Consider the following 15,224-nt stretch of genomic DNA (forward strand, 5'->3'; position numbering starts at 1 on the left):
AGTTTCTTAAATAATTAAATATATTCTTCTCACACAATCCAGCCACTCCACGCCTAGGTATATACTCAAAACTAAAATGCTTATACAAACACTTGTCCATGAATGTTCATAAGAGCTTTATTTGTGATACACAGAAACTGGAAACAAAATAAGTGCCCATCAACTTGGGAATATATAAATAAACTGTACTATATCCATACAATAAAATATTATTCCACAACAAAAAGAAATAAATGATTTTTCCCACCACAACATAGATGAATCACAGAATAATTATGCTGAGTAAAAGAAATCAGACAAGTCATATATGTAACAGTATGATTTCATTCATATAAAATTCTACACGATGCAAAGTAATGTACAGTGACTAATCAGGGATTGCCTGGGGACAGGATGGGGGCTGGGGATGGATGAAAGGAGGAGCAAGATGGAGAGATTACAAGGGACGAAAGTAAGCCTTATGAGGGTGATGGATATGTTCATTATCTGATTGTCGTCATGATTTTATTGGTATACACATGTCAAAACTTATCAAGCTATATACTTCAAATATATACAACTTATTGTATGTCAATTAAACCACAATAAAGCTAGTTTAAAAATCTGCACAATACTTCCATCATGATTAACTAAGAAAAAGATATGGTCTTGTCTTCTTGGGCTTACAGACTTTTAGGAGTCATGAACACCTATGATATAAGGTGTTGTGAACTCTGTGGCTGTTTTACAGCATATCTTTAAGAGCTTCATTTTCCTCCTTGTCTTTTAGAAATAAGTGCTTAGAATGCCTCTATTCTTCAACACAGGGTGCATGGGCTGGGAAAAATTGAGAAAATATTCAAGTGGCGCCTGGGGACCAAAAATCTACTTGGGAAAACCAAGGCTCTAGATGAAATTATAGTTGGATTTTTTCAGACATGGGCCCAAAGCTGGGAGTATTAATCCCAGCTTTGACTAGTGTGTGCAAACATGGAGTACATCTTAGGATCATGACCAACTTCTTTAAGACTTCGAACTAAGCAAGCACAAATAGGGAGCCTAGACAGTACAAACAACTTTAATTTTCAAAATTTTTAGAACTCCATATGAAATGGGTTCTTTGGCTATCCCTCAATTGGCTCAGAACTCAGACATGGAGAAAGATATGTTTTATATATACACATATATTTTTCTTTCCAACTTTTATTTTACATTCAGGGAATACAAGTGCAGGTTTATTACATGGGAAAATTGCATGTCACAGGGGTTTGTTGTAAAGATTATTTCATCACCCATGTAATAAGCCTAGTGCCTGATAGGTAGTTTTTCGATCCTCACCCTCTTCCCACCTTCCACTCTCAAGTAGGCCCTAGTGTCTCTTGTTCCCTTGTGTTCACGTGTACTAAACGTTTAGCTCCCACTTACAAATGAGAACATATGGTATTTGGTTTTCTGTGTCTGTGTTAATTCATTTAGGACAATGGCCTCCAGCTCCATCCATGTTGTTGCAAAGCACATGGTCTCATTCTTTTTCTTATGGCTACATAGTATTCCATGGTGTCTATGTACCACATTTTCTTTACTCAGTCCACCACTGATGGGCATTTAGGCTGTTTCCATGTCTTTGTATTGTGAACAGTGCTGTGATGAAAATATGTGTGCATGTGTCTTTACGGTAGAACATTTTATATTCCTTTGGGTGTATACCCAGTATTGCTGGGTCGAATGGTAGCTCTGTTTTAAATTATTTGAGAAATCTCCAAACTGCTTTCCATAGTGGCTGAGCTAATTTACACCCCCACCAGCAGTGGATAAGCATTCCTTTCTTCACAACCTTACCAGCATCTACTTTTTAATAACAGCCATTTTGACTGGTATAATATGGTATCTCATTGTGGTTTTCATTTACATTTCTCTAATGAGAGGTGGTGCTGAGCATTTTTTCTTATGCTTTTTGTCTGCATGTATGTCTTCTTTTGAGAAATGTCTGCTCATGTCCTTTACCCATTATTTAATGAGATTTTTTTTTTTGCTTGTTAAGTTACTTATAGATTCTGGATATTAGACCACTGTCAGAGGTGTAGTTTGCAAATATTTTCTCCTACTCTGTAGGTTGTTTACTCCGATATTTTCTTTTGATGTGCAGAAGCTCTTTAGTTTAATTGGGTCTCATTTGTCAATTTTTGTTTTTGTTGCAATTGCTTTTGGAATCATTGTCATAAAATCTTTGCCGGAGCCTATGTTCAAAATGGCATTTCCTAGGTTTTCGTCTAGAGTTTTTATAGTTTTAGGTTTTATATTTAAGTCTTCAATGAATCTTGAGTTAATTTTTGTACATGATGAAAAGAAGGGATTCAGTTTGAATCTTCTGCATATGACTAGTCAGCTATAGCAGCATCATTTATCGAATAGGGAGCCCTTTCTTTGTTGCTTGTTTTTGTTGACTTTGTCAGAGATCAAATGGTTGTAGGTGTGTGGCTTTATTTCTAGGTTCTCTAACCTGTTCCATTGGTCTATATCCCTGTTTTTGTACCAGTACTGTACTGTTTTGGTAGCTGTTGCCTTGTGGTATAGTTTAAAGTCAGGTTGTGTGATGCCTCTAGCTTTGTTCTTTTTGCTTAGGATTGCTTTGGCTATTCAGGCTATTTTTTTGGCTCCACATGAATTTTAAAATAGGTTTTTTTCTAATTCTGTGAATAATGTTGATACTTTGATAGGAATAGCTAGAATCTGTAAATTGCTTTGAGCACTATGGTCATTTTAATAATGTCGATTCTTCCTATCTATGAGCATGGAATGTTTTTCCATTTGTTTGTGTTGTCTCTGATTTCTTTGTCTCTGAAAGAAATCAGAGATAAAATCTCTAATAAAATACATTATTGATTTGCATATGCTGAACTCACCTTGCATCCTAGGGATAAAGCTTACTTGATTGCGATGAATTAGCTTTTTGATGTGCTGCTGGATTCAGTTTTCTAGTATTTTGTTGAGGACTTTTGCATCTATGTTCGTCAAGGATATTGGCCTAAAGTTTTCTCCTTTTTTATTGTATCTCTGCCAGGTGTTGGTATACGAATAATTCAGGCTTCATAGAATGAGTTAGGAAGGAGTTCCTCCTCTTCAAATTTTTGGAATAGTTTCAACAGGAATGAAACCAGCTCTTCTTTATACATCTGGTGGAATTTGTCTGTGAATCCTTCTGGTCCCATGCTTTTTCTGGTTGGCAGGCTTTTCATTACAGATTCAATTTCAGAACTCATTTTTGGTCTGTTCAGGGATTCAATTTCTTCCTGGCTCAATCTTGGGAGATGTTATGTTTCCAGGAATTTATGATTTCTTCTAAGTTTTCTAGTTTGTGTGCACAGAGGTATTTTTAAGGTTTTCTAGTTTGTGTGCATAGAGGTGTCTCAGGATTTCTGTATTTCTTTGGGGTTGTTGGTAATGTCTCCTTTATCATTTCAGTTTGTGTTTATTTCTGTCTTCTCTCTTTTATTCTTTATTAGTCTAGATAGCAGGCTATCAATCTTATGTATTCTCTCAAAGACCCAACTTTAGGTTTCGTTGATGTTTTGAATGTTTTTTCACATCTCAACCTCATTCGGTTCAGCTCTGAATTTGGTTATTTCTTTTCTTCTGTTAGCTCTGGGGTTGGTTTGCTCTTATTTTTTTAGTTCCTCCAGGTGCGATGTTGTTAATTTGAGATCTTTCTAACTTTTTGATGTGGGATTTTAGTGCTATAAACGTTACTCTTAACACGGCTTTAGCTGTATCCTACAGATTCTGTTATGTTGTATCTTTGCTTTTATTAGTTATTAAAATTTTATTATGCTGTGGTCTGAGAGTGTGGTTGGTATAATTTCATTTTTCTTGAATATACTAAGAATTGTTTATTGCCAAGTGTGTGGTTAATCTAGAGTATGTGCTATGTTACAGATGAGAAGAATGTATATTTTGTTGTTGTTGGGTGGACTGTTCTGTAGATATCTGTTGAGTCCATTTGTCCAAGTGTTGAATTTAAGTCTCGAATATCTTTGTTAGTTTCCTGCCTTGATGATCTGTCTAATACTGTCAGTGGGGTGTTAAAGCCTCTCACTATTATTGTGTTGTTATCTACAACTCTTTGTAGGTCTCTAAAAACTTGTTTTATGAATCTGGATGCTCCAGTGTTGGGTGCATGTATGTTTAGGATAGGGAAATCTTTTGTTGCACTGAACCTTTATTATTATGTAATGGCCTTCTTTGTCTTTTTTGATCATTGTTGGTTTAAAGTCTGTTTTGTCTTAAATTAGAATAGCAACTCCCACTGTTTTTGTTTTCCATTTGCTTGGTAGCTTTTTCTCTGTCCATTTACTTTGAGTCTATGGATGTCACTGCATGTGAGATGGGTCTCTTGAAGACAGCATATAGTTGAATCTTGTTTCTTTATCTATCTTGCCACTCTGTGCCTTTTCAGTGGGGCATTTAGCCCGTTCATTTTCAAGGATAATATTGGTATGTGCTGATTTGATCCTGCCATTGCATTTAGGAGGTTGTTATACAGATTTAATTGTGTAGTTGCTTTACAGTGTCAATGGTCTATGTACTTAAGTTTGTTTTTGTGGTGGCTGGTAACAGTCTTTCATTTCTATGTTTAACACTCCCTCAAGGACCTCTTGGTAAGGCAGGTCTGGTGGCAAATTCCTTCAGCATTTGCTTGTCTGAAAAATATTTTATTTCCCCTTCACGTATGAAGCTTGTTTGGCTGAATATAAAATTCTTGGTTGGGATTTCTTTTCTTTAAGAATGCTGAATATAGGCACCCAAACTCTTCTGGCTTGTAGGGTTCCTGCTAAAAGATCCACTGTTATCCTGATGGGGTTCCCTTTGTAGGTGACCTGTTCCTTCTCTTTAGTTGCCTTTAAAATTTTTTTATTTCTTGTTGACCTTGGAGAATCTGATGATTGTATGTCTTGAAGTTTGTCATCTTGTATAGTATTTCACAGGGGTACTCCGGACTTCCTGAATTTGAATATTGCCTTCTCTAGCAAGGTTGGATAATTTTTCGTGGGCAATATCTTCAAATATGTTTTCCAAGTTGCTTGCTCTTTCTACCTCTGTTTCAGGGATGCCAATGAGTTGTAAGTTTGGTTTATTTACATAATCTCATATTTCTCAGGGGTTTCATTCAATCTTTCTAATTATTTTTTATTTTCATCTGACTGAGTTGATTTAAAGAACAGTCTTTGAGCTCTGAGATTCTTTCCTCACCTTGAACTATTTTGCTGTTAATATTTCTGATTGTATTATGAAATTCTTGTAGTGAGTTTTTCAGCTCTATCAGATCAGTTTGCTTCTTTCTTAAGAACATGCCAGTGGTGATGGGGTGATGAGGCCTATGTGCATGTGTGCCAGCAGAGCAATGGGGGAAGGCTGTGGGCAAGTGCATGCCAGCAAAGTTGTGGGGAGAGGCTGTAGGTGGGAGAATGTTGGCAGAGGCCCATCTGCTGAAGATCTCCAATGGTTAGGCAGGGTTTGCTGGCAAAGGAGCTATGGTGGTGACACCTGGGAAGAGCTCCAGATGGGCACCTGAGGCTGTGCTCCAAGTGGACACAGCCATGCAGGGACACTGGCAGAGGCCGGCAGATGGGGGACACTCAGATCAGACTGGCCTTGTCCCATGGGCAAGACTGCTCTGCTCTGCCCAGGTCCAACAATCAACCAAGGCCAAAGCCCCCTAAAGGAGGATGTCAAGCCCTGGGGTATGGGCATCGCAGCCACTCTGGTGCCCAACCCTCTGGGCTCTGCACAGGCTGGAGTCCTGTCCCTGCCACCTATCCAAGCAGCTCTCCCATGTCTCAAATGTCCATGGAGGTTGTAAGATCTTCTGCAGGTAGGATTCCAGAGACCCCTGCAAAGAGTGGGCCACTCCTCAACTATTTAATTCACTTCTTCCCCAGGAACTTCTCAGGGTCAGGAACAAGTCCTGGCACTTGGCAGTCCCATGAAGGCTTCCCAGCTTCCTCCTACTTCTGTCCAGGGTCTGTGTGCTCCTTCCATACATTCTTAATGCCTTCCTTCTGAAGATCCTCTCAGAGTGTGCCAGTCTTCTTGATGGTCTGATCTTTCAGTAGGAAATGCTCTTCCTGGGTGTGTCTACTCAGCCATCTTGGCCTTTCTCTATTGAGTTTTTTTTAACTCCATGGGGAAATTCCTTATCCTTCACAGACACTAGTGTAACCCCTAATTACTGCACATCCTGCTGCTAGATTGGATATTCCTGATGGTCTCTTCTTTCACCACGTTGCTAGTATACAGATCACAGTTATTGAGCACAAATCAATTTAAATGGCATTTAAGGAATGAAAACTTTCAAGTCTACCACTACTAACTCTCTCACTGTTAAACTTTTTGTATATGACCTACAAGAAAGTTGGGGACCCTTTATAGCAGCTGTTCTCAAGGTGTGGCCTCTGGGAGACCATTGAGATCCTTTCAGAGTGAGTTTGATTCCAAACTATTTTCACAATCATATTAAGATACTATTTACTTTTTTTAAAAATCATGTTAACATTTTCTCTGATGGCACAAGAGCAATGATGGTTGCTTAGCACAGATTAAGGCAATGGCACCAAACTGTCCTACCAGTCAATGCCATGAACTCACAGGGTATTTGAAAAAGACATTTTCACTTAAGAATATAATTGGTGAAGCCATAAAATTAATAATAATCTTGGCCCTTGAATATACATTTTTAAAATACTTCTATGACAAAATGTACATTACACATTGTTGCTGACTGAAGCACCATGAGTGCCTGTCTCAAGGAAAAGTTTCTGTGTAGTTGTTTTGAGTTGTGCACTCCATTAGCAGCTTTTTCTGCAGAATACTATTTTTACTTGAAGAATGACTGACAAATTATAGTTATTCAGAGTTATTAATCTGGCAGACATTTTCTTGAAAATCATGCAGTGAGCCTGTCACTTTAAGAAAAGCAACAGACTGTATATTTGATGCTAATGTTAAAATCCAAGCTTAAAAATGACAGAATTCAGAAAGATTATTTAACACTGTATGCTTGTTTCTCAGCAATTTGAAGGCATTTTTATGAGTTTGATGGTGATATTCTCAAATATGATTTTTTGATAGTACATAGTAAAATACGTCAACTTTGGAAAGATGTGCATAATACAGTGCATCAATATATTTCAAATGACCAGTGCATGTTACAAAATCCACTCAAAGCATTAGACAAACCAATGGACTTTATGTAACAAGAGTACAAAAAGTGTACTAATATGGTTTCAGATTCTACATGGTTAACTAAACTTTAAGAATTACTCCTTGCAAGTTTTAGTGGAATATCAAAGAATAACCTCAATTATCTGAAAGTCTATGCGATATTCCTCTTCTTTTCCATCTATGTATCTGTTTGAGGATAGATTTTCATTCCTCAACAAAACAAAACAAAACAAAACATCACCAAACCTTAAATAGAGAAGCAGCTATGAGAATCCAGCTGGCTTCTATTAAGGCAGACATTAAAAAGGTTTGCAAAAATGTAAAACAACGACACTTGTCTCCACACATTTTGTTTTCAAAAATGTAGTTTTTCATAAAAATGTTACTTATGTCAACATGCAATGGATTCATTGTTGTTATTTTTGAATAAATCAATAAATGTCTTAATATTTTCATCTTTAATTTCTAATTAGGTAATTATCAAAGTAGAGATAACCAATGATTTTAAGAGTTTAAATGGGTCTGAGACCGACATATTTGCAAACTACTGCCCTGATGTATCAGATTTTAGTCCATTGGTGTCTTGTCATCTTTTAAAGATGGATTCATGCTTGACGAATTGTTTTTAAAATATATTCATTGTTACATAGATTCATTTTTATTTTTAGTTTATATTAAGAGTAAGCATTTCTAAGGAGAAAGGAAAGGGAGAGTCAGAGACAGAAATCACAATATTTAGGACCTGAAAGGGTAGGAAATTCTTAAAGTGATCTAGCTCAGCATAGGTTAAGGGGGCACACTGAATAGCATACACACAGAAGAGACAGTTTGGAAATTAGCTGTATTTCAAAAGACTTAAAAAAATCATATTCACTCCAATTTGATCCTGTAATCTAATAGCTACTAAAAAAACTAAGAAGGATTATTAAAGAATCACACTTACCTATACAATCTCCATTTGCATCCTGCTTATAACCCATGTTGCATTCACATCGGTAGCTTGAGACAGTTGGTATACAGCGTCCATTTAAACAAAGGTTAGCATGATGCTTACAGATATCTATTGTCTGGTTCAGAATTGCTATGGAAAATTAAAGCACAATTATATTTAATCATTACAACATGCATTATTTTTCTGAATTGATTTTTAAAGGACATTTAATAGTAAATTAATTAGATGTATATCAGAAGCTCATATTTTATATTTTATTAAAACTTTAATGTGGAGAATCTAAAAAATATTACTGAGACACATGGTTGCAACTTGTATCTGTTAAGTTACAGATCTGAAAATGCTGCCCTTAATCATGTCTTTTTAAAATTACAGGAATGTTCTATCATACGTTTGAGTGCTTTCCATTTCTCCTTTGTGACTCTGCTGAATATTCAGATATAGTAAATCGGCAATATGCCAAAAAGAATAAACATAACACTGTAGGACATCTTTAAATATTATTAGCAAGAGAGGGCTTTTAAAAAGAATGAAGTTAAATGTCAAGCACACAAATGCCAACTCTGGTCTGAAGCCCACGGTTTTCAATTTCTTAAGCAATTTAACAAAAAAGGGTGAGGAAAGGAAAGATATGTACGTTACAATATTTGGATCTGCACAGAGCAAGATATTCAGTTTATCTCAGTGGAGAAATGGTTCTGGAAAATAATTCAAGGGGTGCATGAACAGGGCAGCTTTAAACAGCCAAATGAAATACATTGAAACCAAAAACATGCTTTTTGGTGGTGTCAACTGGATTGGAGTATTACTGGGCTCTCATATGTATTTGCAAAGACCTGGGTCACACATTCTTTTCTCTAATTTAACAGAAAGTTTACAGAACATAAAAGTAATATTTTCCTATTACATTTTCCCAAATTTAGTATTACTATGTATCAGACCCTGAAACACTTTTCCCTCTGTCTCTCTCTCTCTCGCACACACAAACACACACACACATGTGCAAGTGTGTTCATACAACCCTTTTGAAAAATTAAAATTATGTTAGATATTATAATGTCACTTGAGGCAGGAAACTAAAGAGTCCACAGGAAAACTGACCACTTACTTAGTCCAGTGATGATAGGTCCCTGTCCCCCGGCCCCCACACCGGCTCCCCCAACGCCAGGAGAAAAGCCATTGCCTCCAGGGATGGGGATGAAGCCTGTCCCTCCTGGGCCATAGCCATTGCCATTGCCACTTGGGGCAAAGCCATTTCCCCCAGTGCCTCCAGGTCTGGAACCAGCACTCCCTGGAATTCCTCCCATTGGAAGTCCATCCATGCAAAGTCTGCGATATTCCTCTAGAAGAAAAGAAAGTTGGCATTAAGCACAGGTGAATGTCTTTCTGCATAACAAAAGCCATTGGTACACTGTACTAAGTCACTTTGGGTTACCTATACTACACAATATGATTAAGTAGGTTACTATCTCAATACATGTTTTTAATGCTGGCAGTAGCAAGAAAAAGATATAGAAGTTTTAGAAAAAATTTAAAACCTATATTGTCACATTATTTTAACTGAGTTGCATAAACAATCATTTACATGTGTATTTTTATTTTATGCACCTAAGTGCAACTCATAAAATTCCAGACATAATTATAAATACAGAAAATTTACTTGTGTAGATAAAAGTTAAAGCTTTATGCTAATTCATTCTATCTGTATGGTTTTACTTACATTCTCATCAGCATTATACCTATACATTTTTCCTGTCTATTTTTTTTTCAGGAGATTAGGTATTAATATTGCTCCAGAATGATATTTTTTTCTAACTTGGATTTTAACGGTAGACAATATCAAGTAAGCTTTAAAATCTGCTCCTTTTTGTCCAGGTGACAAAGTTGAGTAAAGAGAAGCAAGAAGATAGCAATTGCCTTATTGTCTTAACTGTTTGCAGAGTTAAGGCACTATATCAGAAGGAATAAAAATTATTAATTATATACTACCAGTGGAACTGGGAGAATCCAAAATTATTTACTAGGCATTAATTCTGCCCTTTTTTGTCTTACTAATAGATTTTGGTTATTTTATGACTTAGAGATTTTGTAAGAATGATTAATGTGTCATGATATCTTTTCTGTTAACAGTACATATTGGCATAAATAATTGTAAGTATATTTGAAAACTTTAATTATTTTACACGCTTTTAATTCAATGAGAAAATGATAATAGAATTGAATATATTAATATATCTTTATGTGAGAAACATTAATTTGTACTTTACTACTCATATTACACGTAACAAGAGGAACTACTTCTCATTAACCCTAATTTCCCAATATAGCATCATTTATATGGCAGTTACCACAGCATAGTTAATGAGAGCCATCATCATACTCTTGTATGATTAATTTTCACGATCATGAGAAGAGAGGAAATATCTTCAAGGACTGAGACATTATATGCTGAAGGTATTCCTGAAATAAAGTATAAATGAAGACAGAGTTTTCTTCCTCATAGATATTTGAGCTCTGGATGAAAGATCAGGAGGTTTAAAAACTGAATTGAAATACTAACATTCAAAATAATTTAAAAAACAACACTTGGACAAAAACAAGTCAAACAGCTTTCAGGTATTTGTCTGATGTTACTAAATTGGATATTATCAAAACTGATCCTAAATAACAATGCTATCACACTCCCCACAAAAACACTCAAGTCATACTGAAAACACACAAAGGAAAACAAATATGACTTGACTTCAAGGACAGGAGCAAAATATATACATATATTTTTGAGACAGGGTCTCGCTCTGTCACTCAGGCTGGAGTGCAGTGGCATGATCATGGATGGCTGTAGCCTCGACTGCCCAAGCTCATGTGATTCTCCCACCTCAGCCCCACAAGTATCTGGGATTACAGGCATGCACCACCATGCCCGGCTAATTTTTGTATTTTTTGTAGAGACAGGATTTCGCCATGTTGCCTAGGCTGGTTTTGAACTTCTGGACTCAAGCAATCCACCTGCCTTGGCCTCCCAGAGAGCAAAATACAGTACTGCTACTAATTTTCCTAACAGTGTCTGTGCCGAGGAGACTAACAGCCAGCCACGTACCAGAACCTCTGACAGGACAGGCTTCAGGAATGGTTCCGATGCCCCAGCAGCGGCCAGGCTCACAGCAGCACTGCATTTTCGTCATTCTCCCCGGGAGCTCTTGGGCACAGCGGCCATTCACCAGGCCCGAGAAACACATGCCTGTTCTCTGATCTGTGCATGTATAAATAAGACAGAAGATATGGCAGAATTACCTCAGGTTCTTACAACAATCACTGTACATGAGATGAATGTAGGTGAAGTGACTCATACCACTTAATCTCTATTATCTATTCCTTTCTTCACTCTCTTAATATCTCAGACATTCATTGAGCCAGGGACAGAACAATGAAAGACGTGGAGCAGATAGGAGGACAGACTGCAGTAAGAAGCTAAAGTCAGGCAATTCTGAAGCTTGAAGGAAAGCAACAATCCAGTCCCAATCCTCAGCCTGGAGATAGGCACTGTTGTATGTCACTGTGATTTTGTGGTTGTCTGTAATGCAGCAACATCTGACTGATTATTTTATAAAAGTTGATCAGATGCAACCTGAAACAGTGACATTTGAGAAGGCAGCTGACTAAAATGAGGGCATGAGCCATGGAAGTACCTGAGGAAAGAGCAGCTTCTGAGGAAGAAGAGAATGTGCTTCATGTGTGTGAAGAAAGATGGGCCACTATGACTAGAAAACAGCATGTGGAAGGGAAAGTGCAGGAGCATGAGCTCAGAGAGACAGCAGAGGCTATCATGGATGGTCCTATAGGCCATTAGGAAAGGACCTTGGGATTTCATTTGGATTTCGAGTGGAGGGTTTGGAGATTTCCTGGATGGTTACAATGAGAGAAGACAATGGTTTACATTTTTAAGAAGATCTCTTTGGCTGCTATGAGAACTGACTGTAGCCAGAGCACAGAGACCAGTGAGGAGGACACTGAAGACATTCAGGTGAGAGATGATGGTGGCTTTGATGAGGGTGGCAGCAGTGGAGATGATGAGGCTGAGCAGAGGGCAGACATGTTTTGAAGGTACAGCCAATGGGAACTTGCTTGGGTGTGGAGTATGGAAGAAAGACAGTCTTAGACATTTCCTAAGTTTTTGACTTACACAGCTGAGACAGGGATGGTGAGGGAAGAAACGGGATTAGAGAACACAAGACAAGGCTTCTCTTTAAAATATGTTATATTTGGAATGTTGAATAAATGAACCTGGAATGCAGAAGCATAGTCAGGCTGAATATATATATATGTGAATTGTCAGTGTATATATGTCATTCTAAGCCAGAGCCAGATGAGACAGTTTCAAGAACTAGGGAAAACTGATTGTGCCAAACTAGATATTGAGAGGCAAAATAAGGAGACCACTCAGAGGTAAGCACAGTTTGGCAGGACTGCTATGGTAAAGAGTCTGTGCATTATCCAGTAGGATTTGATGTAAGGAAGTGACATGACCAAATATGACTGTAATAGAGGTCAATCTGATAGCAGGATACACAATGGATCAAAATGATCAGATAAAGGCTAGAAGACAGGTTATGATGATTGCAAAAGACTGCATAAAATGCAAAGTTGCATAGGGATAAATTATCAATATCATCTGTAAACTTTATGGGTTATAACTGAAACTGCCTTTATAGTAACCAATGGAAAAAACTGTGAGCTTAATTAACAACATATTATTCAACCCTATCAAGATGCTTTCAAAGTTGTTTTGTCTATGATCACAAGAAGAAAGATGTACCACAGCAATCAGGATCTGCATATCAATAATGAAGATGAAACTGTTAATTGCTTATAATTCCATTAACAGGTAAAGTTAAAATTTTTAGCACTGGATACAGAGTTTAAAGTAAGCACATTATGTCCTCTAATGGCCCATATATAGCATGCCTCAGATTGCTTTTAAGCTATCATAAAATAAATGAATTACCTTTAAGATACTCTGTATAAGAATCGAACAATTCCTTCTATTTCTCCCCAAAATCCCAGTATGACCCAAAACCGAGCACTAAATGTGATGTATGCACACATAATTAAAGGCACTGCAGAAATTTCAAAAACTTGAGTTGGATTTGGACAGGCTGTCATTAGGAATAATTTCACAACTAAGTTTCTATTCCTAAGAATAATCACAGGAAACAACTTTTGGAATATTCATTTTATGAACCCGAAGTATCATATACTACCTCCTCAAGGCCAGGATGTAAATTAAAATAAGAAAGTTCCAAACTCTTAACAATAATCACTAACGTTATAAAACACAATCAGTGCTACAAGTTAGGATGAATATATTTATCTCTTCAAGGCTTCTACAAGAAGGAGGTTGTAATATAGAATTTGAAAACAAAACAACACAAAACAAAACCATAGCCTTGAGTCAAGAGACCTAGTTTTACATTCAAATATTATTAATTGTTTGAACATGGTTGGTGGGAGAATGAAATAAAACAACATATGCTCTATTTCTTGCAGCTTTCATGGTGAATTAGCTACCCTGAATGTTCCTCTCAATTAAAATATCCTGGATAAAATGTGAAAAAATATTTAAAAACACATCATCCAGCTCGCATGAAATGAAGGATAAAACAGAGTCCCCAAATGAGGTGAAATGAGAATCTTAGGAGGTATTTGAACAACTAATTTCACCTTTAGGCTATTATTAAACTCCAGAGACTGTGAATTTCAACTCTGATAGTTTCACAGTGCCCGGGGCATAAGACATAAAAAGCCCAGATTCCACTCTCCCCCAATACATAACAGAAAACTCCCTCATAAGGTAGGGTTCCAAAGAGCCATATGCTTAGTTTATGGATATAGTATATGGATAAGGTAATGGAGGCAACTAAGAAACTTGCCTGTCTCTACCTTGATGCTGTGTGGAGGAAAAAAAAAAGATCTCTCTTAAGAATCTGTAAGCACAAGGTCTTCCTCACATCAATAGCTTTGATGCCTCAATTCATAGTAGGTTTTTGGTCTGAAGAACTTCAAAGGAAGAATATAACGTAAAGAGGTTCTCAGGTTAGAGACACTCCAAGCAACTCACAAAAGCCAACACAATTAGAGGACCTAATATTAATGAAAGTCTCAAAAAATTCTCATAAAGTTCCGAGAAAAAAGAGCTGCTAACAGGAAAATACATTAATAACACACTAAGGAACAAAAACTAGTTAAGTAACCAGTATATTTTTGATATTGAAATGGTCAGACCAATTCTGACAATTATTATTTTAAATTATTAATAATTAAATATTAATAACTAAATTATATTTAATATATTTAAAGCAATTCAAGTCTGAAGACATGAACAAGGGGAAAAGGCCCATAAACAATGAATAGGAACAGACTTAAAAGAGATCAAACTTCTATAAATGAAATGAAATAAAGTATCTGACAAATATATTACACAAGTGTATTGCACATGGATAAAGAAAATTACTGAGTTGGCAGATATATATGAATATATTATCGTCAATTAGCACATAGAGACAAAGAAACTGAAATGTTAAAAAGAGGTTAAGAAATATGAAGGTGGGAATGAAAAGCTAATTAGATGTACACCTGTGTACATCTGATATGGTTTGGCTGTGTCCCCACCCAAATCTCATCGTGAATTCCCACATGTTGTGGGAGGCACCTGGTGGGAGGTAACTGAATCACGGGGGCAGGTCTTTCCTGTGCTGTTCTTGTGATAGTGAATAAGTCTCAAGAGATCTGATAGTTTTAAAAACAGGAGTTTCCCTGCACAAGCGCTTCTCTGGTCTGCCACCACGTGAGTCGTGCCTTTCACCTTGCACCATGATTGTGAGGCGCCCCCAGCCATATGGAACTGTAAGTCCGATAAATCTCTGTCTTCTGTAAATTGCCCAGTCTTGGGTATGTCTTTATCAGCAGCATGAAAACAGACTAATACAACATCTAATAAGAGTACTAGGAAGAGTAATAAGCAGAATGGGAAAGAAGCAGTATTTAATGGATACTAACTTAGAACTTCCTAGCAATGTTG

General features: G+C 36.9%; 1 protein-coding gene across 1 annotated transcript in view; it reads right to left on the minus strand.

The window, feature by feature from the left end:
* Positions 1-15,224, minus strand: part of FBN2 (fibrillin 2) — a 279,981-nt gene that overhangs the window by 125,976 nt on the left and 138,781 nt on the right. Inside the window, exons 9-11 of the mRNA XM_016953727.4 lie at positions 11,247-11,399; positions 9,258-9,491; positions 8,141-8,278 (exon numbers count right to left, since the gene is read on the minus strand). Coding sequence (XP_016809216.3) covers positions 8,141-8,278; positions 9,258-9,491; positions 11,247-11,399 — 525 coding nt within the window. The remainder of the gene's footprint in view (positions 1-8,140; positions 8,279-9,257; positions 9,492-11,246; positions 11,400-15,224) is intronic.

The sequence above is a fragment of the Pan troglodytes genome, chromosome 4 (genome assembly GCF_028858775.2).
Source record: "Pan troglodytes isolate AG18354 chromosome 4, NHGRI_mPanTro3-v2.0_pri, whole genome shotgun sequence".
NCBI classification, from domain to species: Eukaryota; Metazoa; Chordata; class Mammalia; order Primates; family Hominidae; genus Pan; species Pan troglodytes.